The sequence below is a fragment of the Enhydra lutris genome, unplaced genomic scaffold (genome assembly GCF_002288905.1).
Source record: "Enhydra lutris kenyoni isolate GAN:26980312 unplaced genomic scaffold, ASM228890v2 scaffoldscaffold7, whole genome shotgun sequence".
Classification (NCBI taxonomy): domain Eukaryota; kingdom Metazoa; phylum Chordata; class Mammalia; order Carnivora; family Mustelidae; genus Enhydra; species Enhydra lutris.
Genome location: NW_019154091.1, coordinates 4,795,999 through 4,823,463, shown reverse-complemented (window position 1 = coordinate 4,823,463; position 27,465 = coordinate 4,795,999). Strand labels below are relative to the sequence as shown.

General features: G+C 36.5%; 1 protein-coding gene across 5 annotated transcripts in view; it reads right to left on the bottom strand.

Moving 5' to 3' along the window:
• Positions 1 to 27,465, bottom strand: part of LOC111141988 (ankyrin repeat and sterile alpha motif domain containing 1B) — a 1,155,119-nt gene that overhangs the window by 981,840 nt on the left and 145,814 nt on the right. For all 5 annotated transcript variants that reach the window (XM_022494890.1, XM_022494891.1, XM_022494892.1 and 2 more), the window contains exons 3-4: positions 23,158 to 23,314; positions 16,917 to 17,213 (exon numbers count right to left, since the gene is read on the bottom strand). In XM_022494890.1, the coding sequence (XP_022350598.1) occupies positions 16,917 to 17,213; positions 23,158 to 23,314 (454 nt within the window). The remainder of the gene's footprint in view (positions 1 to 16,916; positions 17,214 to 23,157; positions 23,315 to 27,465) is intronic.

The window sequence follows — 27,465 nt, the reverse complement described above, 5'->3', positions numbered from 1 at the left end:
TCAGTCACTATACAACTTTTGGGAAATCACTTCATATCTCTGAAAATTCATATCTCTTTGTAAATAAAATATTAAAAACTTGGTAGGGTTATTGGGAGGGTTAAACATGATAAACAACAAATAAACTAAAAAATATTTTATTAACCTATAAATAATGAAAAATACTGTATTATTGCTGCTAAAAAATTAGAAAACTTATTTTTTAAAAACCTTAATGATATTAATATTTTTAAATTACATGTATGTAATGTTTTATGTATGTAAAACAAATACATGTGTTTTAAATTACATATATATATATGTATAGTGTATGTGTATACATAGATAATCTCCTTTAAATTATTCCAAGAAAAAAAGGTTATGTTAAATAGTACTAGTACTTTTATATAGTAGATAAGGAGACACTGAACCCTTAAATAAAACTAGAAAAGGTTAGGAGATGATAAACATTAAGCCTGGTGGATATAATTAGCTTATTAGTAAGAGAACATGAGGCTGGAATGGATTGTTCCTAAAAATTTAAGGTAAAGAGTATCAGGAACCATTTCTTGCTATCATAGTACAGTATCATAAATAGTACAGAATTTAAATATGTCAAATCTATGGACTTTTCCTTATCAAAATATGGGTTAATTCCATAATATTATCCAGTTTACTACACTCTACCTTGAGTCTGTGTCTGATACCCTCACTGAAATTAGTACCGTTCTTTTCTTTTTTTAAAGATTTTTTTTAATTTATTTATTTGACAGATAGAGATCACAAGAAGGCAGAGAGACAGGCAGAGAGAGGAGGAAGCAGGCTCCCCGCTGAGCAGAGAGCCTGATGCGGGGCTCGATCCCAGGATCATGACCTGAGCCGAAGGTAAAGGCTTTAACCCACTGAGCAACCCAGGCACCCCAAATTAGTACCCTTCTGTTCATCTCAGCTCTCTACCCCAAATCCACAATCCATAACTGGCCAAATCTTGAAAAGTTGTAATCTCATGAAATAGAATTTAGTCCAAAATATTCAACAAGTAAGTCGAATGTATACAAAGAAATAACCCAAAAATAGGTGAACCCAAATCCTCTCAACCCCCAGGATTTTGGTCCTGCTTTTCTCATGGATCAAACATCTCCATTTTTTAATTAATCACTTCCAAGACAGACCAAACAGTTACGCAGTTGATAATACAGTAATACCTCAAAATTTATCCAGTAATGAGATATGAAGCACTCACATCTCAGTACCACTAAGGAAAAAACACCTCTGAACACAAGTGGTAGTGAAAACAGCTGAGAGAGAAGAAATGAAATGATATATACAGTAATGTTAATAGTTAAATTGCTGATGAAAGGAAAAGAAATTCTCTTATTGCTTGGAAAAGTCTATTAAAGTCAAATCTCAGTAGCACCAAAAATGGGGAAACACATTCTCACACACACACACACACACACGACAAGTGATAGGAAAGAGGAGACCCTGTTTGAAAGCCCTGGGTTTTACCTTCTTTTTCGTTTTTAGCCTGAGTTATTTTTGCGCCTTCTGTGGAAGGTCAGTCATGCATATAAAGAAATATATGTTATACTTTATCTAGAATTTCAAGGTGTTTTAAAATGGTTTCTTGGACTATATATTCCACCAGACTGTCAAAACAACAGATAGAAAGGGAATGTAGGAATGTCAGAGCTTGCTGGCACTTGTTCACCCTTCTGAATTTAACACCTTTAATACAGTCTTCCTGAACTTGAAAAAGAGAGTGACCAGATAAAGGAAGACCAATTCTTTACTAAAGGACAAAACAGAACAAAGATGACAAGATATAAAGTAAGACTGTGGTGATGATCCGTAGAGAAAATAGAGCACAGGTGCCAGTGGAGATAAAAAACTTTGAGAATCAAGACCCATAACTATTATAAGAAATAAGAGCCAGTGAATAAAGATAACCTCAATGGAGATAAAGAAAGCCAACTAGAATAGCATTTAACTCAGCAGTAACAACCCTGGGCATCCTGGCTAGTACCAATTAGCCATACAGGCATCTTTTAGGATAAAAGATAACACTATCCTAGCCTTTATAAACAAATACATGATTTCTGAACAAGCTGAGAGGCAACCATTCTATTGTATCCTGCATTAGCTAGCCTATAGCTGGAGTATTGTGTTCAACTGTAGGTAATAAGCTTTTACAGAACACTGAGAGATTGGAATGTGCCTAGAAAAGAGGGTCCCAAATGACAAAAGACTTACGAAAACATCATATGAAGAACAGCTGGAGGTTATAATAAAGTTTAGATTGGAGGGAAATGGCATAAGAGAAATATGTCTTCAAATAATTCAGAAATAGCATTCCTCCTCTTCAGAAGAAGACCTCTCCTCCTATTTAACTAGGGACTCCCAGCCTCTGTTTTTACCGATCCTTTCTTCCTTCACTTGTGTCTCAGAGGAAGCATCCATTCTCCTCCTTAAAATTAATCCTCTACTTGTGCTCTTATCACTTCCTGCTTCTTCTTGAATTTCATGAAATATTTCCACCATTTCTCTTGCATCTTTCATTTCATTCTCTTCACTGGATCCTTGCACCCTCTTCCACAATACAAACTCTTCCACAATCCAGCAATAAAACAGCCAACCAAAGAAATTTCTTGTGAACCTGCTCTGACTTCAAGGTCCTATTCCATATCTTACTTTTCTTTTCTCCATACTTCATAGAGTTATAGAGTCATCTTTCCTTCTCTAGGAAAAATTTCTGTCTATTTTGTTACTGCATATTCTCTGGCACATAGCAGGCAATGCCTGGCACAAAGCAGGCACTCCATAAATACATGATGAATGAACAAGCTGATAACATGTAACTGTACTATCTTGGCAACCCTCTTACCACTGCTTTCTTATAAACCTCTTTTTCCAGAAATTCTGAGTATTCTTGATTCGGCTTCTTTTCTCTATATATATTCTCTTTCTTTCAAAACCATCTGTTTCCATGGCCTTATCTCTCACTTCTCTGAGGCTAGCACCATTTAAGTGGCACATCCTAAGGGAGACCTCCCCATCCCCTCATTCAAAAATCACAGCATCCAGTGTATTTCCTTTATGGCACTGTCACAATTTGTAATTTTTGTTTATGGTTTTATTTTCTGTTTTCTCTGCTAGTCACTCAACTCCATGAGGACAGGGAACAAATGTTTTTATTCATGTAGCATAGTGCCTGGTAGCCTGGTCTGAAATGGCTGGTGACAATATGGTGCCCTTACAGGAAAGCTGAGTTTTCAGTTCAAGGGAAGGAAAAGAAGTTGCTGAGGTGGTGAGATAGGTCAGGGAAAGCATCCCTACTAAGGTAACATTTGAGCGGACACCTGAAGAAAAAGTTCAGGAGGAAGTCATGTGGGATAGTAAAGCAAAGGTCTTGAGGCAAGAGCTTACCTCTTATGTTCCAGCAAGAGCAATGAGGCCACTATGGCAAAAGCTGAGTAAAAAATGGCAGAGTAGTCAAAGGTGGCTTCAAAGCTACTTTGATGAAAACAGATTGAAAGGAGTCTTTGGAAGTATTTAAGGTTAAATGAGGTCATAAGGGTAGGAACCTATGTCATGGGATTGGTGTCCTTATAAGAGTTGGACACACTAAGGTGCCTGGGTGGCTCAGTGGGTTAAGCCTCTGAGCTTAAGGTCATCATCCCAGGTCCTGGGATTGAGCCTCGCATCAGGCTCTCTTCTCAGAGGAGGGCCTGCTTTCCCCTCCCCCTCTGCCTGCCTCTCTGACTGCTTGTTATCTCTCTCTGTCAGATAAATAAATAAAATCTTAAAAAAAAAAAGAGTTGGACACACTAGAGAGTTCTCGCTCTCATTCTGTGCACAAAAGACCATTTGAGTACACAATAAGGAGACAGTCATCTACAAGCAGGGAGAGAGCTCTCACCAGGAACAGCATCTGGAAGAATCTCGATCTTAGACTTTCCAACCTCCAGAACTGTGAGAAAATAAATGTCTGTTGTTTAAGCTGCCCAGTCTATGGGATTTTTTTTTTTTTTTTGTAGTCTATGGGATTTTGCTATAGTCACCTGAGCAGACTAATACAGAAGCAAAGGAAAAAACGTGGAAATAACGTTGGAGGCAGGAGATGTACAGGACTTAAGCTACAGTGGTAATAGTGGAGGGGATAAAAAATAGTGAAATTCTAGATAAATTTTGAGCATAAAGCTAAGGGGATTTGCTAAGGGGCTATATGTAAATATAAAAGAAATCCTGAAGTTTGGCAACTAAACAACCAGCAAGATGGTAATGCCATTTGCTGAAATGGGAAAGACTGGAAGACAGGCAAATCTGGGGATAAGGAGTTATGGAAGCTAAATGCTCAGTTTTGGAAATGTTGGATGCTCACAGGTAAGGTCCAAGATGAGTAAATAAACTTGGTCATTGTCAAAGATGTCATCTCACATCAAAGGACTGGATGAAGTAAACTAGGAAGCAAATATAAACAGAAAGAAAAGAGGTATAAGCCATGGGACACTGATGCTTCAAGATCAGGAAGATGAGAACAGTTAACCATGGTGTGCGGGTGAGACAGATTACACTATTCCGCCCTCCTTTCACATGCTCTTTGTCATATACCTGCAGTTCCTTCCACTTACATGGGTGGAGTGTTTATTTCCCCACCCCCTGATTAGGACTTGTCTTTGGTAGTTGCTTTAGGCATTGTATGGTATCTGCATGATACAAAGCAGAGGTCCAAAATGTGCTTAGTTGGTTGGGCTTACTTAGGCCCTCCCCTGGCTAGTCCCAGGGGAAAGAGAATAGACACATAAAGCAAAGCAGACCAGATAAACTTAAAACATGAAGTAGAGCTTCCCCATATGACCTACAAACCTGTAAATGAGAAAAAAAGGCTATTGCTTATTACTGTACGCCACTGAGATTTCTATGTTTGTTGTACAGCAGTATTGTAGCAACAGCTATAGCTAACAACTACAGTGGTTTAGAGTTCCAATGTAAAGATCTACTAAAATAAAGCCTGGCTCAGGAGAGGGAACAGAAAGAAAACAGAAAGGTTTAATTCTTAAGCAACTCCTGTGGATGAGAGGTTTGTGAGGTCTGACAGATGTACCTAGCTACAAGGCTAGATGGAAGGCATTTAAGGGTCTGAGACTCTACCCTCCCTGAAGTAAAACCAAAAGGAGCAGAGAAACAATAGAGAATGGTGACTCAGATATTAAAAGAAAATAATTGTTTGAAAGAGGAAAGAGATCTACTTTATCAAAGCCGATGATAAATCCAATTGGCTGTTGGATCCAAGAATACGGAAGCCATTAGTCACCTTCACCAATGGGAAAAACAAAGACTTTTAACAGACTGAGGGAGCTGGAGTGGTTTCAAGAGAGAATGAGGGAAAGAAATATGATATAATGAATAAAAACAACTCTTTCTAAATATGTTGTTATGAAGGGGATTAGAGAAAGGGAACAAGAGCTAGAGGGAAATGTGGGTTCAAGAGAGAGGTTTTTTTTTAAAAGGTGTGAAATATTATAACACCTTTGTGTCCTTATGGGAGTGACGCAGTTGAGAGGAGAAAATGTATAGTATTTTAAAGGGAGGATCAGGTGTACAGGTGAAGGATGAGTCACCTTAGGAATAAACCAAAGTTCATTTAAAGCACCAGGAAGGAAAGCAGGTAAATATCCACCAGCAAATGTGGTGGTACAAATAACGTGACTGCTTCTCTTTCCTCAGTGAAGCAAAGCAAAATCATGAATACAGAGTGTAAGAGGAAGGGAAGTGTTAACATTTTGGGAAGACAGGAGAAATTTTAAATAATCATCTAGGGAAGAAGGAGTGAATAGATTATTAAAGGGTAATCTATCCATTTATGCAAATATTTCTCCTGTCACTAGAAGCACTTAGAGAACAAAATGGTACCTTATTCAGCTTTACATCTTAACAGCTCCTAGTATGGGAACTTCTATTCTTCATTATTAAATCAATTTTCTACAATTTTACTTTCATTTTCTTTAATATTCAAATAAAATCCAATTGGCTTAATGTTTTGCTACTACTTTAACTTTTTAAAATTTTAATAAGAGAAACTTACAAGAAACACAGTTAAAGCACTAACATAAAAAGACACCATCACAACCTACTTACCCGAATCAGATTTGAAATCCATAGACATAATTGCTAATTTCAAGAGAATCTTGCCAATTAAAACCCATTTTCTTTTTTTAATTTTTTATTAAATTTTTTTATTTTTTTATAAACATATAATGTATTTTTATCCCTAAGGGTACAGGTCTGTGAATTGCCAGGTTTACACACTTAACAGCACTCACCTTAGCACATACCCGCCCCAATGTCCATAATCCCACCACCTTCCCCTGGCCCCCGGCCCCCCTCCCCCCAGGAACCCTCAGTTTGTTTTGTGAGATTAAGAGTCACTTATGGTTTGTCTCCCTCCCAATCCCATCTTGTTTCATTTATTCTTTTCCTACCCCCCAAACGCCCCATGCTACATCTCCACTTCCTCATATCAGGGAGATCATATGATAGTTGTCTTTCTCCGATTGACTGATTTCGCTAAGCATAATACCCTCTAGTTCCATCCATGTCATCACAAACGGCAAGATTTCATTTCTTTTGATGGCTGCATAGTGTTCCATTGTGTATATACACCACCTCTTCTTTGTCCATTCATCTGTTGATGGACATCTAGGTTCTTTCCATAGTTTGGCTATTGTGGACATTGCTGCTATAAACATTCGGGTGCATGTGCCCCTTCAGATCACTACGTTTGTATCTTTAGGGTAAATACTCAGTAGTGCAATTTCTGGGTCATAGGGTAGCTCTATTTCCAACTTTTTGAGGAACCTCCATGCTGTTTTCCAGAGGGGTTGCACCAGCTTGCATTCCCACCAACAGTGTAAGACAGTTCCCCTTTCTCCACATCCTCGCCAGCATCTGTCATTTCTTGACTTGTTAATTTTAGCCATTCTGACTGGTGTGAGGTGGTATCTCATTGTGGTTTTGATTTGTATTTCTCTGATGCTAAGTGACATGGAGCACTTTTTCATGTGTCTGTTGGTCATCTGGATGTCTTCTTTGCAGAAATGTCTCTTCATGTCCTCTGCCCATTTCTTGATTGGATTATTTGTTCTTTGGGTGTTGAGTTTGCTAAGCTCTTTATAGATTTTGGACACTAGCCCTTTTTCTGATATGTCATTTGCAAATATCTTGTCCCATTCTGTCAGTTGTCTTTTGGTTTTGTTGACTGTTTCCTTTGCTATGCAAAAGCTTTTGATCTTGATGAAATCCCAATAGTTCATTTTTGCCCTTGCTTCCCTTGCCTTTGGCAATGTTGCCAGGAAGAAGTTGCTGCAGCTGAGGTCAAAGAAGTTGCTGCCTGTGTTCTCCTCAAGGATTTTGATGGATTCCTTTCTCACATTGAGGTCCTTCATCCATTTGGAGTCTATTTTTGTGTGTGGTGTAAGGAAATGGTCCAATTTCATTTTTCTGCATGTGGCTGTCCAATTTTCCCAGCACCACTTGTCGAAGAGACTGTCTTTTTTCCATTGGACACCCTTTCCTGCTTTGTCGAAGATTAGTTGACCATAGAGTTGAGGGTCTATTTCTGGGCTCTCTATTCTGTTCCACTGATCTATGTGTCTGTTTTTGTGCCAGTACCATACTGTCTTGATGATGACAGCTTTGTAACAGAGCTTGAAGTCTGGAATTGTGATGCCACCAACTTTGGTTTTCTTTTTCAATATTCCTTTGGCTATTTGAGGTCCTTTCTGGTTCCATATAAATTTCAGGATTATTTATTCCATTTCTTTGAAAAAAGCAGATGGGATTTTGATAAGGATTTCACTAAATGTGTAGATTGCTTTAGGTAGCATAGACATTTTCTCAATATTTGTTCTTCCAATCCAGGAGCATGGAACATTTTTCCATTTCCTTGTGTCTTCCTCAATTTCTTTAATGAGTACTTTATAGTTTTCTGAGTACAGATACTTTTCCTCTTTGGTTAGGTTTATCCCTAGGTATCTTATGGTTTTGGGTGCAATTGTAAATGGGACTGACTCCTTAATTTCTCTTTCTTGTGTCTTGTCGTTGGTGTAGAGAAATGCAACTGATCTGTGCATTGATTTTATAACCTGACACTTTACTGAATTCCTGTACAGGTTCTAGCAGTTTTGGAATGGAGCCTTTTGGGTTTTCCACATATAGGTATCATATCATCTGCGAAGAGTGATAGTTTGACTTCTTCTTTGCCGATTTGGATGCCTTAATTTCTTTTTGTTGTCTGATTGCTGAAGCTAGGACTTCTAGTACTATGTTGAATAGCAGTGGTGATAATGGACATCCCTGCCATGTTCCTGACCTTAGCGGAAAAGCTTTCAGTTTTTCTCCATTAAGAATGATATTTGCGGTGGGTTTTTCATAGATGGCTTTGATGATATTGAGGTATGTGCCTTCTATCCCTACACTTTGAAGAGTTTTGATCAGGAAGGGATGCTATACTTTGTCAAATGTTTTTTCAGCATCTATTGAGAATATCATATGGTTCTTGTTCTTTCTTTTATTAATGTATTGTATCACATTGATTGATTTGCGGATGTTGAACCAACCTTGCAGCCCTGGAATAAATCCCACCTGGATGCGGTGAATAACCTTTTTAATGTACTGTTGGATCCTATTGACTAGTATTTTGGTGAGAATTTTTGCATCTGTGTTCATCAAGGATATTGGTCTGTAATTCTCTTTTTTGATGGGATCCTTGTCTGGTTTTGGGATCAAGGTGATGCTGGCCTCATAAAATGAGTTTGGAAGTTTTCCTTCCATTTCTATTTTTTGGAACAGTTTCAGGAGAATAGGTATTCATTTTCTTTAAATGTTTGGTAGAATTCCCCTGGGATGCCGTCTGGCCCTGGGCTTTTGATTGTTTGGAGATTTTTGATGACTGTTTCAATCTCCTTAATGGTTATAGGTCTGTTCAGGTTTTCTATTTCTTCCTGGTTCAGTTGTGGTAGTTTATATGTCTCCAGGAATGCATCCATTTCTTCCAGAGTGTCAAATTTGTTGCCATAGTGTTGTTCATAATATGTTCTTATAATTGTTTGAATTTCTTTAGTGTTGGTTGTGATCTCTCCTCTTTCATTCATGATTTTATTTATTTGGGTCCTTTCTCTTTTCTTTTTGATAAGTCTGGCCAGGGGTTTATCAATCTTATTAATTCTTTCAAAGAACCAGCTCCTAGTTTCATTGATCTGTTCTATTGCTTTTTTTTGTTTGTTTGTTTCTATTTCATTGATTTCTGCTCTGATCTTTGTGATTTCTCTTCTCCTGCTGGGTTTAGGGTTTCCTTCTTGTTCTTTCTCTAGCTCCTTTAGGTGTAGGGTTAGGTTGTGTACTAGAGACCTTTCTTGTTTCTTGAGAAAGGCTTGTACCGCTATATATTTTCCTCTCAGGACTGCCTTTGCTGTGTCCCACAGATTTTGAGCAGTTGTGTTTTCATTATCATTTGTTTCCATGAAGTTTTTCAATTCTTCCTTAATTTCTTGGTTGACCCATTCATTCTTTAGAAGGATGCTGTTTAGTCTCCATGTATTTGGGTTCTTTCCAAGATTCCTCTTGTGATTGAGTTCTAGCTTCAGAGCATTGTGATCTGAAAATATGCAGGGAATGATCCCAATCTTTTGATACCGGTTGAGACCTGATTTGTGACCCAGGATGTGTTCTATTCTGGAGAATGTTCCATGTGCACTAGAGAAGAATGTGTATTCTGTTGCTTCGGGATGAAATGTTTTGAATATATCTGTGATGTCCATCTGGTCCAGTGTGTCATTTAAGGGCTTTATTTCCTTGTTGATCTTTTGCTTGAATGATCTGACCATTTCAGTGAGGGGAGTGTTAAAGTCCCCTACTATTATTGTATTATTGCCGATGTATTTCTTTGATTTTGTTATTAATTGGTTTATATAGTTGTCTGCTCCCATGTTAGGGGGATAGATATTTAAAATTGTTAGATATTCTGTTGGACAGATCCTTTGAGTATTATATAGTGTCCTTCCTCATCTCTTGTTATAGTCTTTGACTTAGTCTAATTGATCTGATATAAGGATTGCCACCCCAGCTTTCTTCTGATGTCCATTAGCATGGTAAATTGTTTTCCACCCCCTCACTTTAAATCTGGAGGTGTCTTTGGGTCTAAAATGAGTTTCTTATAGGCAGCATATTGATAGGTTTTGTTTTTTTATCCATTGATACCCTGTGTCTTTCGATTGGGGCGTTTAGCCCATTAACATTCAGGGTTAACTACTGAGAGATATGAATTTAGTGCCATTGTATTACCTGTAAGGTGACTGATACTGTATATTGTCTCTGTTCCTTTCTGATCTACTACTTTTTGGCTCTCTCTTTGCTTAGAGGACCTCATTCAATATTTCCTGTAGAGCTGATTTGGTGTTTGCAAATTCTTTCAGTTTTTGTTTGTCCTGGAAGCTTTTAATCTCTCCTTCTATTTTCAATGATAGCCTAGCTGGATATAGTATTCTTGGCTGCATGTTTTTCTCGTTTAGTGCTCTGAATATATCATGTCAGTTCTTTCTGGCCTGCCAGGTCTCTGTGGATAAGTCTGCTGCCAATCTAATATTTTTACCATTGTATGTTACAGACTTCTTTTCCCGGGCTGCTTTCAGGATTGTCTCTTTGTCGCTAAGACTTGTAAATTTTATTATTAGGTGACGCGGTGTGGACCTATTCTTACTCATTTTGAGGGGGGTTCTCTGCACCTCCTGGATTTTGATGCTTGTTCCTTTTGCCATATTAGAGAAATTCTCTCCAATAATTCTCTCCAATACACCTTCTGCTCCCCTCTCTCTTATTCTTCTGGAATCCCAATTATTCTAACATTGTTTCACCTTATGGTATCACTTATCTCCCGAATTCTCCCCTCATGGTCCACTAGATGTTTCTCTCTCGTTTGCTTAGCTTCTTTATTCTCTGTCATTTAGTCTTCTATATCACTAATTCTTTCTTCTGCCTCATTTATCCTAGCAGTAAGAGCCTACATTTTTGATTGCACATCATTAATAGCTTTTTTGATTTCAACTTGGTTAGATTTTAGTTCTTTTATTTCTCCAGAAAGGGCTTTTATCTCTCCAGAGAGGGTTTCTCTAATGTCTTCCTTGCCTTTTTCTAGCCCGGCTAGAACCCTGAGAATCGTCATTCTGAACTCTAGATCTGACATATTACCACTGTCTATATTGATTAGGTCCCTTGCCTTTGGTATTGCCTCTTGTTCTTTTTTTTGTGTTGAGTTTTTCCGCCTTGTCATTTTGTCCAGATAAGAATATATGAAGGAGGAAATATTATACTAAAAGGGTGGCAAAGACCCCAGGAAAATGCGCTTTAGCCAAATCAGAAGAGACCCCAAATCATGGGTGGGGGGGAGAAAGGGGATAAAAAGTTCAGAAAAAAAAAAATTAAAAAAAAAAAAAGAAAACAAATTTAAGAAAATATAAAAAAGAAAAAAATATATATATTAGACTGGTGACTAGAACAGGGTCACCCACTTTATTTTGGGAGTATTTTGGTCTCTTAGAAGAACCTACCTGCCAAAATTTTAAAGAATGAAAAACATATAAGGGTAAACACAATGAAGGGATGGAATATGCCTATAAAGATGAAGAAAAAGAAATTTTTTTAATTTCTAAAAAAGGAGTTGATAAAGTAAGTTGGTTAGTAGAATAAAGAAAAAGAAAATGGAGAGATTTTGCTCAGGCTGGAGACTAGAACAAGCCTGGAGCTAGATTTAGGGCATATTTTGATCTATTACAAGAAGTTGTACCCAAAATTTTTTAGAAGAAAAAACCCTATGTGTATACAAAAAATAAAGTTAGATACAATGAAGGATACAATATGACTATAATAATGAAGGTTCAAAAAAGATTATTATAATTTTTTTATGAAAGGTATTGTTAAGATAAACTGGTTATAAAACGTTAAAAGAGGAAAGGGTAAAAGTTAAAAAAAATTTAGAAGAAGAAAAAAAATTAAATTAAAAAAATTAAATTAACTACAAGACTAAGGAATCATGGGGAGAAAGCCATGAATTCCATGCTTTGCTTTCTCCTTCTCTGGGATTCTGCTGTTCTCCTTGGTACATGAACTTTGTCTTGGCTGGATTTCTCGTTGATCTTCTGGGGGAGGGGCCTGTTATAGTGATTCTCAAGTGTCTTTGCCCCAGGCAGAATTGCATCACCCTTACCAGGGGCTGGGCTAAGTAATTCACTCCGGTTCGCTTTCGGGAGCTTTTGTTCCCTGAACGCTTTCCGTAGAGTTCCGGAGGACGGAATGAAAATGGTGGCCTCCCAATCTCTGGCCCGGAGGAGCTGAGAGCTCAGGGCCCCACTCCTCAGTGTGCCCAAGAGACTAGAGCTCAATCACTCCTGTGTCCCTGGCCTCTGGCTGCGCTCCACACTCACCCAGCCTGCGACCAATTCAAGGTAACCCCAAGCTGAGAGCTCACTTCTTGACTCTGTCTCTGTAGCCAGCTTCCCCACTCTAATACCTGTGAGCTCTGCGACACTCAGACACCCCCGATCCTTCTGTGACCCCGCGGGACCTGGGGCCATGCTGACCCCGCATTGGCTTCCCCCCAGTTTAGCCTCTGGAGTGATGTCCCTCAATGGAGCAGACTTTTAAAAGTCCTGACTTTGTGCTCCGTTATTCCGCCACTTGCCGGGAGCCCCCCACCCCACCCCGTGGTCTATCTTCCGGTCGCTTTGGATTCATTTCTCCGCCGGTCCTACCTTTCAGAAAGTGGTCGATTTTCTGTTTCTAGAATTGTTGCTATTCTTCTCTTCCATCTCCTGTTGGATTTGTAGATGTTTGCAATGGATTGATAAACTATCTAGCTGATCTCTTGCTACCTGATGTAGTCTCAGCCTGCTACTTCGCCATCTTGACTCCTCCCCTCAAAACTCATTTTCTTAATATCTTAATATGATGGATTCTCTTTATTAAGAAATCCTTTAAAACTAAAGGGTTTATACAATAATATAATATGAAATCACCTAATCGGGAATTAAATTGCTTTTCTCACTAGTTAAAATATGTGTTATAATTCAAAACTGCTCAGAGAAATGAAGAAGAAACCAAAACTTATACAGAAAACACAAACATAAATTACACATTTTAAAACATTTGCAATTACCAAAAAAAGAGATAATCTTCTAAAGTCATCTCTAAATTTTAAATAATTATTTATAATGATTTGAATGTAATTAGTCTAAATGTGTATCGCTGTAATTTACCAAATAGGATTATTTTTAGTACTGCTAATTTACAACTGGTTAACTAAAACAATTAAATAAATATTAAAGCCACTGAAACAATTTAAGGTTAGTCCTGGTTCTCTTCACTCTCACCCAGCAAGAATATCAACAAATTTCTACTTTAAATATAATACTAAAAAAAATTTGCAAGAGGGGGGGGCACCAGGGTGACAGCTGGTTAAAAGTCTGACTCTTGATTTTGGCTCAAGTCGTGACCTGAGAGTAGTGAGATGAAGCCCCGCATTAGGCTCCACATGGAGCCTGCTTGAGATTCTCTCTCTTCTCCCCTCTCTGTCCCTCCCCTCCCTCTCTCCCCATCTCAAAACAAACAAACAAACCCAACAACTTTGTAGTGAATCTGATAGGCAAACTTTGAGACAGTTCATTTGAATGGTGTAATAAAATTAAACACTGACCCAAAAAAGGCAATGAAACAAACAAAAAACGTGTTCTATAAATAAAGCAATAATAACAAAAGCAAAACATCAACTAAGGCTATCTAAATACTAGAAGATTCAATTCATTGAGATATATTTTAGAGTATGTTGTCAGTTCTACCTCTTAGAAACCTTCAGGATGAAATCATAGAGGGAACATAAATAACAAAACATTGCCCACCCTGCTCAGGTACCATCCTTGATGTTTCTCATTAAGTGTTCAGAGTGGTCTGATCATATTTTGCCCCTTTCATCTGATATATGAGTAACAAACCCAAATGCTATTAGGGCAAAGTAGAAAATCTAAAGGAATGAATCTTGCAATGACAGAAGATGGCAGAAAGAGAATTTGGGACCTTGGAAGTTCTATACCCCATTTAAAAGCATTCAAATTCAATATTTTAAAATACTCCTCTAGCCAAATAATGCACATCTGCAAGCTAAGTTATACCTAAATTCAAAGTCCTAAAAATCTTCAAGCTCTTCTTCAAATATCACTCTATGTCTCTTCAATTCCTCCCTCATACAATCTATGTTTTATTCACTGGTATCTCCCTAGCACTTTGCCCTACTATTTATCTTAGTATGTCATATACAGGAGTAATTCTTCCAAGTTTTTGTATCCTCCACTAAATTTTGGGCAGAGATCTTACTTACCTTTAATTCTTCAAAAACATGAAATGTAGTGAGTAGTATTTTATATAAAAAAGATGTAACATATACATATATAAATTAAAGCTAGACTCTTTCTCTTTTTGCAAAGTCATCAGCACAAAATATTAAAAGATCTTGGCCATGGACATGAAATGAGTTACTGATCTCAATCATAGTGAAGTCCTTGGTTATGAACTAATCTGTGCCATCAAGTTTAGAAATATTCCAGAAGTATCTGGGGCACCTGAGTGGCTCAGATGGTTAACAGTCTGCCTTTGGTTCAGGTTATGATCCTGGAGGCCTCGGATCAAGCCTGCATCAGGTGCTCTGCTCCGTGGGGAGTCTGCTCATCCCTCTCCCATGGCTTGTGTACTCTCTCTCTCAAATGAATAAATAAAATATTTTAAAAATATTCCAGAAATGTTATGAAAGCAGTAAATCTAGATTGCAGAAATTCAACATTCAGACAAGACAATAAACATCTAGCTTATCATTAAACACACTTTGACAGTAACTTTGTGAGTCAGTTACAATAGTAAACATGCATCTATCTTATTTTAGAGGGGAAAGTTGGGTTTTTTTTAACATGAGGACTAGAAAAAATTCTTTTGTTTATTTTCAAGGCTGCCAAAGTAGAATAAATAAAAAACTAAGAAAAGATTTTATAAATACCAAATAGCTAAATAATATAGACAAAGCTCCAATGAAATGTCTGTTTTAGGGTGCCAGCCTGAAATGTAGGATGAGAAGGCCAAAGATTTTTAAAATTTCAGTGGAAAACAAAAGAGAAACAAAATTCAACCTCTAAACAATTCCTAGGAAAAGTAAACCCACAATTTTGAGCACTAACAACAGTTGGAATGTTCCCTCTGGGTATTTACACCCCTTTAACAATTCACACCCTCGGAGCATCTGGGTGGCTCAGTGAGTTAGGCCTCTGCCTTCAGCCCAGGTCATGATCTCAGGGTCCTGGGATCAAGCCACATATTGGGCTCTCTGCTCAGTGGGGAGCCTGCTTCCCCCCTCTCTGCCTGCCTCTCTGCCTACTTGTGATTTCTCTCTCTGTTAAATAAATAAAATCTTTAAAACAAACAAACAAACAAAAACAACAATTCACACCCTCTTCTAATTAAGAGGTAAAATCTGTTTACCTAACCCTGAATTTAGGCTGCCTTTGTGACCTCTTGGCTAATCAAACACTGCAGAAAAGACAGGATGCTTGCTCCCAGCCTAGACCTCAAGAGACTTTGTATAATCCTGTTCCCTTCCTCCTTCCCTCCATCTCTTATGTGCACACATGCGAGCACACAGAACCATACCGCTGTCATGTGAACAAGTCCAGGGTGGCCTACTGGATCATGAAAGACACATGACAACCTCACCCATTATCCCAGCAACATACAGTCAATCTCTACAACAGAGGCACTCAACTGGCTTATAATTGACCCCAGACACATGAGAGAGAGAGAACCCAGCCAAGACAGAACTACCCAGTGAGGCTCAGACTAAATCACCAACCACAGAATTATGAGCTAAATAAGTAGTTACTGTGTTAAGCCATTAAGTTTCAGGACATTTTGTTAGATAGCAATAGCTTCTAATACACAAGGGAGAAGGACACAACCTGACAGGAACCAAAAGGGTCTCTGGAAGATAAGAATGCTGCCACTGACTTGGGAGACAAAAAACAGTAATAAAAGGAAAAGGTCATTAAAAAAAAAAAAAAAGAGTTAACCTTGGCATTAGAGTTAACTAGAAACAGTTAATAAAAGTAAGTTGCCCTTAAAAATAAAGAAGTAGGTTGCCCTTTCCTTGTGGAGAAACTTTTGCAAATGTTATCCATCCTTCAAAGTTCAACTCAAATCACACCTCTCCAATAAAATTCCTCCTGATTGCCCTTAGGCAGTGATTTTTCCTTCATTACTCATGTATAGACAGTACACTATTGTGTAAAGAGGCCCAGATTTTAATTAATAAGTACAAATGCATATTCTAGATTTATCAACTATACATCCTTAGGCAACTTTCTTAACTTTGAATCTGATTCCATATCTCTTAACTGGAACTTAGTAGCTCTCAATCCCACAGGAGGGCTAATAAAAATGGATTCTAAATGTGTCAACATATTAAACACAAAGTACATACTCAAAAGTATTAAACTGAATTTTGATTAATTCTTTCATTCATTTAACTTTGACTGGATTCCTAGTGTATATCAGGCAGTGAGTCCAACACTGAGTGAACAATTATTAATGATATCACACACAACAGCCTCCTGGTGATAATTTTTCATACATAAAGCCCTAAAATTAGAATAAGGTTAGAAATTATGAATTATTATCTCTTCATATTTCCCAACAGTATACGGCACAGGGTCTTAAATTTAACAATTATAAAAATATTTGTGGACAACTTAATTAAAAAATGGAAAGATTTCTACATATAAGTTATATCATCTGTATCTCAAAGCAAAGCAAGAGAATCACCACTTTTAAAACATAGCTAAAAGAAGACTCACTTGACAGCTCACATCCATCCCTGCTTCCAATAGCACCTGGACGACTGCTTTGTGACCATTGCGAGCAGCGAGGTGGAGTGGCGTGTGCTTTCTAGTGTTGCAGCTCATTAAGTTAGGGTGTGCACTGATGATCATTTTGACCACCCTAAGTCGTCCATAGAGAGCGGCCAGATCCAAAGGTGTTTCTAGCTTACTGTTCCTGATAGTAGGGTCGGTGAGCTCTTCGAGGAGAACAGCAACTACTTCTGAGTGTCCGTATTGAGCTGCACAGTGCAGGGCAGTTTCATTTTCATTGTTCTATTAAGATAAAACATAAGATTCAAGTTTTCAGAAATTAATTATCAAAATCTAAGCAGTAATTTAAAACCAGAGATACTTTGAAAATGTAAGTTTAAGATTTATTTATTTTAATAAGTATGTCTAATAGAATATTTGTTAAAGCATCTATCATTTATTATACCAAAATATCACATTTTTTAATCATTTCAATAGGAAAAATCAAATTTTCTCCTGCATCATATATTCCAATTTCCGGGACTGATAAATGATTTAGGCATCTTAGTCAGTGGCCCTGCTGGGCCCAGATGGTCAGTGTTATCTGAACTGTGCATCATGCCTTGATGACATTTGTTAATGAGAGAGATTAATAACAATTATAACCCACTTTGAACAGACTGGCTTTCCAAAAGACAGTTGAGATGGTAAATTCTTGATAATGAAAGGTTCACAGAAAGATTTTCCAAATTAAGTTTCATTTCATTTTCCATCTAAGCACAAATTATTGCTTCTTCCGCAAAGAGAATGAAGACATACTGGCCCTAAGATTAAATCACATCTTTTTGAAATATAATTATGGATTAAGAGGCAGACTTAAACCCACTGCCAGACAAGTTACAAGGAGTATCACAGTGTTACATATGCACCTAATAAGGGTTTCAGTTGAAAATCAAGATTTTCTTAAAATTTAGCAAGATAAAAACTACTTGGATGGATCTAGAGAGTATAATGCTAAGTGAAATAAGATAGAGAAAGATAAACACCATATGATTTCACACATATGTGGAATTTAAGAAACAAAACAAATGAACAAAGAAGAAGACAAACCAAGAAACAGACTCTTAACTATAGAGAACACAGACAGTTCCCAGAGGGGACTGGGTGGGGGGCTGGGTGAAGTAGGTGATGGGGAATAAGAGTACACTTATCTTGATTAACCCTGAGTAATATATGGAGTTGCTGAATTACTATATTGTACACCTGAAACAAATATAACACTGTATGTTAACTATACTGGAGTTAAAAATTTTTTTAATGTTAAAACAGAGAAAACTAAACCCCGTCACAAGGCAGATGGACCCTTCAGTCTATTTGGGCAGGTCGTATAGGTAGACTGCGTATAACTATGTCAGGAAGTAGAAGGATCAGTCAGGAGAAATGTAAACAAGAAATTTTAGCAACAAAAATGCAATGATCCTGAATAAGGGTTCTGAAGAGAAAGAGGCTGCCATCATCAGAGCTAACACTATGTACCAGGCACAGGTACAGTCCATTTTTGTGTGCTCTAATCTTTACTCTGAGATAGATACTATTGTTATCATTATTGCTACTTTACAGATGAGGAACTGAGGCACTGAGTAGTTAAATAACTAGCCTTCAAACAAAAAACTAAACAGCCGTTTAGTCTAGGGGCCAGGATCTGAACGTAGGTAGCCTAAACCCAAAGTCACTGCTCTTCTTTTTTTTAAGATGTTATTTATTTATTTGAGAGAGAGAGTCTGCAAGAGAATAAAGGAGCAGGGGGAAGGGCAGGGGGAAAGGGAGAAGCAGACTCTCACCTAAGCAGGGAGCCCAACGCAGGGCTCTATCCTGAAGTCTGGAAGTTCGGTATCATGACCTAAGCTGAAGGCAGACACTTAACTGACTGAGCCACCCAGGCACCCCACTAAAGTCACTGCTCTTAATACCATCTTCCATGATAACAACTATTACTACTATTACTACTGTCATTTGCTGAATGTCTAAAAACTATATATATTGTTATTTCCCCTACACCACAATGCCTGCCAAGTATTGCTACATTGCCAGAGAAGAAAAGGAAATTAGTGTTCTGAAAGCAGAATTTCTAGATTTTGCCCAAAAGAACACCAACTGAGTTGTAACAGAACTAGCTACTTAGCTGCTCTGACCACATAAAAGGACAAGTAGGGTTCAAACCCAAGCAAATCTTAATGTCCCCAAAAGTAATTCAGACTTGCTCTGGCTGAAGAATGCAGATAAGTTGAGAGGAGACAGTCAAGAGCAGAGGGAGGATTTAAAAACTTAGAGAGGAGTGGCAAAAAAAAAATTTTTTTTTAATGAGCACTATGAAATGCTTCTTATTACTTTATCTTCCAAATCAAAGTATTAAAGGACAAACCCATAAAAAGTACCTACCCACTGGAGACAATCAACAAGAAATTAAGATCTGATAGATGAGGAATCCAGCTGAAGGCACTGTTTTTCCATCATTTTGGAAGGAGTCGTTCTTGTTTTTAGTTAGAATGTGTTGCTATAGTTTACTTCCTCATAGAGACTGACTACATACAAGTCTACACAGGTCTACATTCCTTGATTTTTCTTATCTACATATTATAAGCCTGATAAGAAAATCAATCTATTATCCTATACCATAAAAATATGATATAGAAATATGCCTTCTGACCAAATCAAATTTTCCTATGGTTGGAAAAAAATTCAACTTTCAAAATACAGCATCTCTTTGAGAAAAAGAAGAACCAATTACAAAACAATTCCTCAAACACATTTCTACATTTGCATAGGCCTTAGCATAGGAAATTATAAGTGTAAAATTGAAACTTTCTCTATTAACACCAATTAGATTGTTCAGATCTCAAGAAAAATTATTTCAATCATGCCAGACTTAGGAGAAAATACTCAGAGTTTATCCACAATCAACACATACTTACACTGTCACATCAGAAAAATGACAACTGTGGTACCTTTAACAAGTGACCTTAAAGAATCTCATTTGAAATACAGACTGTGAAGAAGCATTGATTAATAATTGCGAGTATGTCTACAAAGAACATTCTTGAGCAATTCTGAATTACCTCTTTTTTTACCAAATGGGTGCTCTCCAAAAAATTAGGACAATTCTATTTCTAGACAATGGGGAGCATAACAAAACTGGTGGACAAAAGCTATTTACCAAAAGATCTTGCTTCAAAGCAAAACTAATGGAAACTAACATTTGTTAGGTTTGAGTTTTGGTAAATGGTAAGGGAATATACTTATGAGATAGGGCTACTCTTGTTTTTGCCCTAATGTTTAAAAAAAAAAGGGGGGGGGGAAGAAAAGGTAAAGGGGGAGGAGATGAATATAGAGAGAAGCATAAAATGCAAATATATATATACACCAAAGAAAGGAAATAATAAATCAGTTGACATAGAGAGGAAGGATGTAGGAATTATAAAAACCACAATCAGTGCAAGGTCAACTTTACTTTCAAAATTACATTGTGCTAAATTGACCACTAATTCTAGGGCAGTATAGAATGGTGACCTATTTTGAAGTGCTGACACACACTTATTAGCAAGAGTAAACCACTTGATCTCTCTTATCTTATCTGCAAAATGTGAATATTACCCTCCCTACAAACCATAGAGGATAACTTATAAATCAAAAAGAAATAGCATGGGGACACCTAGGTGGCTCAGTGGGTTAAGCCTCTGCCTTTGGCTCAGGTCACAATCTCAGGGTCCTGGGATTGAGCCCTGCATCGGGCTCTCTGCTCAGCAGGGAGCCTGTTTCTCCCTCTCTCTTTGCCTGCCTCTATGCCTACTTGTGATCTCTCTCTCTCTGTCAAATAAATAAAATATTTTTAAAAAGAAATAGCATGAAGGAAATGCTTTGTAAACTTTGAATATTAAAATATAAGACAGAATTATTTTGAAAGAAAGCTGTGTTAGAAACCAAAGATGGCTTTCAGAAATCAGAACTAAGCCCTGACAATTACACATAGTTTTACTATCAAAACATGGAGTAAGATTGGTTAAGAGCTTGAGCTTTGCATTAGAAAAACCTGGATTCAAATACTGAGTACATTTCTTAGTAGATGTGATATCATGAGCAACTTATTTAATCTCTTTAAGGTAGCTTCCCACATATAAAACAGGAAAAATAATTAATCCCTACTTCATCAGCTTTCTAAGATAATAGATGAAGTACTTTGCACACTGCCTGGCATATAGAAAACAATCCATAAGTGACAGGATTTATGATGACAATACCAATATGCTATTGTGGAGGGCTTTGGAATTAGAGTCCAAGTCTGAGCTTTAGTTACTTAGTAATGTGTGACCTTAGATGAGTTACTTAGCCCTACTGAGCCTAATTTCTCATCTATAAAATGGGAGGGGATAATATCACTTCAAGGGTTGTTGAGAATTAATTAAATAACATATTATAGGTAAAAGTGCTTAGCATGGCGCTTGGCTATGTCAAGCACCATGTTTCAATATATCTTAACTATTATTTTCATTTCTCCCCTCTGTTGCTTAAATACATAAAGGTTTATAAGTAACTAGTACATTTCTACCCCATTCAGAGGGGAGAAAAAAAGCTTAAATGAAAAGTTACTTTTACAAAAATAAAATTCCCACATCAGAAACTTAGGAGAAATGGCACTAGATGACACAAATATGTCAGCACTCAAGGTGTACCACATATACAATAAACAAATACTGAAAGCATGGTATTAAAAATCTCAAGACATTTTCAATTTACTTCCAGTAGAAACCACAAGACAAAGCAACTTCCAAATACAAATGAATTCTAAGTGTTTTTTCTTATCTTCATGTCATTTAGGAAGTATTTTGCTTGTAAAAACTAACATCCCCTTGTTTAACCTTGGATTGTTTTTCCATCTTATTATTTCAGGTTCACTTTGGGGCATTCAGACAGTTTTAAGAATAACCACCAGATGGCTCATCTCACAAACGATCTTTTAACTTTTGATTTTTCTGAAAAACAAAACAGCATTCCCATAAATTTCCCTTTAGCATGATATGCTGATAAAGACAGGCATATCTGTCATTTTTTAAAGATTGAATTTATGAATGTATTTGTATAAAAATACACTTCATTTTATAACCTATAAACATACAAATTTTGTGATAATTATTAATAAGACACTTTCAATTAATACAACATTTTTCCTACTTACAGGAACTTTATTTCTACAACTGCATTTTTCCAGGGGAAGAAATGTATTTTTCTTCCCTTTTATGTTTATAGCTAGTGCCAGTGTTACTTTTTATCCTTCAGTCTGAATTTCAGTCAAAGTCTGAAAAGGCAGGCAAAGTCTATATTCATTTGAACAGTATGCTAATTGCACTTCATCAGATGTTCTTGCCCTAGAGTAACCACTTACATTGATATTGGACAACTGCCAACCTGCAGCTTAATGCCATGGTTATAATTCAATTGTTGGACTACATGCTGGTTTTCAAATATAGTTTTACAAAATGGAAACAGTAGGGGGCATGCAGAGCTCAAGATGTTTGTTACCATACTGTATTAGGGGCCTGTATTTTACTTTCAGAAATCTGTGGTCTTATTTATTTAGAATGATGAGAATGGCATTCCTTTTTTAATATGTCAGCTATGTGTAATATGGATATTATGCACCTGAAAATATTTTTACTTTATCTGTCAGTATATTGCTGCTGTGTTTTACTCAACATACTCTGGGCACACAAACAGGAAATTTTTAACTTAATATGTGACTACCAATTGCATATACTGTATTTTGAATTCTGATTCACAAAACTATATTTACTGTAGAAGTGTTAAGTAAATGGAAAACATTGTACAAATGAATCCACTACCATTGCTTTAAAATTTTATTAAGAGAAGCTCTAATTCATATTACAAATGTGAATTCTGTTCTATCTTCAAATATTCAAAAACTATAAGATGGATGCTTATATAAGTTAGGCAAAAGTATCAGTTACTTCCTTTATGTAGTATTCTCTTGTTAACAAGTATCTTTATAAATGCCCAACTTACTACCTATGTAACTAATAGAAGTGCCAAAGAATGTTTCTATTTCTCCTTTAGGAAATTTAGCTGTGAAAAAGTCTTTGGCAGGGTAATGACAGAAATAATAAATTCTTCAATGTGGCCTTGCCTTTGCAAACCTCGCAAAACTATAGCAAGAGCAAATATATGATAAGTGCACCTGTTCATTGACTCTGGAATGTGAGGGTCCATGATGAATAAGAATCTTCACAATTTCTACATCTCCTTTCCAGGCAGCCAGGTGAATGGGAAAATAACCTTTGTTGTCTGCTACATTTGTTGATGCCTCATACTGAAGTAGTTTGAGAACTATATCCCTGGAAGGGAAAAAAAAAAAAAAAAGAACAGAAAAGAAAATATACTAAACACACAGATTTCATTGAACAGATAATTATGAAAGTATACTGGATGCTTATGAAAGTATACTGGATGAAAGTATACTGGATGCCCCCCCGATGTGGGGCTCGATCCCAGGATCCAGAGATCATGACCTGAGCTGAAGGCAGAGGCTTAACCCACTGAGCCACCCAGGTGCCCCTAAATCTCTACAAACTCTTATCAAGGGAGAAGGCAGAAACTTAAATCTGAAATTTAGAGTAAGAAATACAAAATTTGGTCTAAGAGTTAGCCTACTTAATATTTGGCTATTTTACTTACCTGGAAAATTACCACCACAATACATACTCACAGAACACTGAATAAACAATGAAAGCACTTAATGGAACTCATCTGGGCAAAACTTACCTAATTCCATAACTGAATGAAATAAGTAAAACATTTTTTTTTTATTTCTCTTCCTATTTTTTTTAAAGGAGGTTCTCTCAAATAGCGCATACCTGAGATTTAGCATGAAGGAAAAGCGGAGGATAATCAAACTCTTTATACATACACACACATACACACACACAGAGATCATACTACTAAGAGACATTTAGGTAATTTATACATCATTCCTATAGAAAGTTGGAATAAGGAATTGAAGAGGCATATAAAATAGAAAGCAGACAGCACAGTAGAAAAGGGGGTGGGGAGTTTAATAAATTTTCAGCCATGACACACAACATATTTTGAATATGTGCTATTCATACTTCTGAACTTCTTCGCCTCTCTGTTCAAACCTTAAGAAAAATTTTCAAGGAAATTCATTCATTAGACAAGTTCCACCACTGATCCAGTATCAATTCATACTCAATATACCCTACCTATGTGCACTTTGTACTCAATCCCCCACCAAGTTTTCAAAGTAAAAATTCTGAACTACAATACTCAACATCAAGAAGACATTAATTTATGGCACACATTATATTGAATTTTGTATCAACCAATCAAAAACATTTTAAAATCCTTTAAAAATGGAAGCATTTATGAAGCAAATTCTATTACCTCACTAAATGAAATCCCAGACAGATATACAAATACATATATATGTACGCGTGCATGTGTGTGTATATACACATACAGTTGCAAAAAATTCTAAAGTTCTTTCTCATATGTAAGAAATCACTGGTACTTAGAACGAATGTAACACAAAGAGCTAAATTTAAATATTTCATGAAGCCAGACTTTAAACGTAAAGTAACAAGAAAAATTGGAGGAAGTCTGAATAGAAGTTAGAACTCTAATAGCTACCTCCCCATAAACACACAAAATAAACATGATACAAACATTACAATAAATCGTAAAACATAATGAATGCCCAGAGTGTGATCTAAACTTGTAAAGGAGAGAATATGCCACTCCAAAATATACCCTCCTTGACATGAGGATTATTTTCAGCTGATTACTTCTAAGAAAGATTAGATGTTGTTAAACCTCTGAAAATGAAATAGAAGTTACTTTTTTGTAAGAAACATTTAAATCTATAAAGAAAACTCCATTTGTAAGGAGTCTCCCTCTTTGTACCAGAAAATGATAATGGACTCTAAATCTCTAGAAACTCTTTTTTTTTTTTTAATTTTATTTATTTATTTGACAGAGAGAGATCACAAGTAGGCAGAGAGGCAGGCAGAGAGAGAGAGGGAAGCAGGCTCTCCGCCGAGCAAAGAGCCTGATGTGGGGCTCGATCCCAGGATCCAGAGATCATGACCTGAGCTGAAGGCAGAGGCTTAACCCACTGAGCCACCCAGGTGCCCCTAAATCTCTACAAACTCTTATCAAGGGAGAAGGCAGAAACTTAAATCTGAGTAACAACCCCATAACTTGTTTACTGTGCTTTCCCTAATAACCTCCCATAACTAGTTCCCCTCAACAAACATCTATTTTATGTTTAGCAGGAAATGGCTTTTAATGTGAGAGTTAACACAGTTTTTCTGGGTATCTCCCATGTGTACACAAAAGATATACATATTACTAAACTTCTTGTTTTTCTCCCATTAATCTACCTTTTTATTATGGGAGGAGTGGGGGTTCCTCAGCCAAGAACCTAGAAGGGAATGGGAAAATTATTCTTTCTCCCCCACATATGAAACATTGGACTTAATAGATAAATATATGAAATCATGATGAAAGAACTAAGAACATGTTGTAGAAATATTTAGAAAGTTCCAAGGAATCCTAAATTTTCTAATGATATGATTTTAGAGAAAATAAGAATAAAATCTCACTTTTATATTCTTCTTAAGAGCCAGTATTATTTTATAAAAACTTGAATTTAGAAGATTTGAATCTGAGTCCTAGCTACACAAACTACCTAATGATGTGACCCTAGAGAAATTACTTAGTCTTTTCTTTCTTTTTCTTTTCTGTAGAGGATATTGTCATAAAAGTTAAGGCCTACTGCTCAAGGCTGGTAAAATCTTTAAATGAGATCACAAAAGAGAAACCACTCAATGAATATTAAAGCACTGTACAAAATATTAGTTCTTTTCCCAAGTAAAAACAAAATCCTTTAAAAATAAAAATGCTTCCAAAATTTTGCAAAAACAAATCTAAAAAAATGTTTCCAAAAGTTTGCAAAAACAAATCTGAAAATCAGAAGGACACTTAAAGTTTGTTGAGTTCATACATTTCTCCTCACCTCCCTGCCAAGCAAAAGTTACCATATAGTGTCTTCTATTCTGAGAAGATTAATTACAATGTGGTAAGAAGGATTCAATACCAATGAATTTAAAAAGCAGTTAAAAATCAGAATATCTGCTTTAGAGTTCCAACTCTACTACTTACCCATTTGGTTACCTTGGGCAAATCAAATAGCCTCTGTCAGTCTTTCAGATATTGTTAAGATGGAATTCAGAGGCTACAACTTTCTGCCAGTCTCAAAAGGGTTGGTGTAAATCAAATAAAAAACAGGTATGACCGTAAAATTGTATACTAACCAACACTATTCTCAAGGCAAGCTGCAACAATGTTTAACAATCCCAGTTTTTTTTTAATGAAACATTTCAACATTTAAATAAAAGGTAAAATAATACCAAAAAAGACACTGTTTATTATCTAAATGTAAAAGTAGAATTTATACTATTCACAAAATAGCCTTCTCCAAATTCATTTATCAGAAAAAGATAACTTATGTGAAGAGTTTTTAACTTTATTCCTCAATGCCTAACCAATTAAAAAAATAATCTGAAACTTCTAAAAGTATTTACTCTCAAAGGGTAATGAGTAAAGTTTAATGGGTTACCAATCCTATTTTCTTTTACTTTCATGAAATCCATTCAGAATTTAATTTGTCCTTTGGCTTAATTTTTGTTGACATTTTCTAATAATGTATGTGATATACATTAATTCTTTAATTATCAGGAAGATTGATGAAAGAGTGAAAAAACTAGCATACCGACATTTGTATTGTATCATATTACCACCACCTGATAGGTAAATCTGAAAAGAATAATTTGTATGCCTATGAAATTGCCTTTGGTGAATAATACAATCCTAACCAGATACTATTATATTTACTTTTTAAAAATACTTTATTTATTTATTTGAGACAGGGAGTGAGATAAAGAGAAGAAGAGATAAAGAGAGAAGTGGGGAGAAGGAGAAAGAGAAGGAGAAGCAGACTCCTCACCAAACAGGGAGCCTGACTCAATCAACTCAGTCGGGGCTAAATCCCAGAACCCTGGGATCATGACCCAGGCTGAAGGCAGATGCTTTACCAAATGAGCCACCCAGGCACCCCTATATTTACTTTTTTTTTTTTAACTCATTTTTACTAGTTTGTTTGTTTAAGATTTATTTATTTGAGAGAAAGAGAGCCAGTGAGAGAAGAAGCAGAGGGAGAGAGAGAAGTAGAGAAGTAGAGAAGCAGACTCCCCCGTGGGGAGGGAGCCCAGCATAGGGCTCCATCCCACGACCCCCTAAGATCATGATCTGAGCCAAAATCAAGAGTCAGATGCTTAACCAACTGAGTCATTCGGGTGTCCCAAATTTGTTCATTTTTAAATTTAAACTTATTTTTAAATTTTTATTTAAGTTGTACCTTTCATCCTATTCACAGATATCAACTAATGAAATGGCATGGCTCAGATTT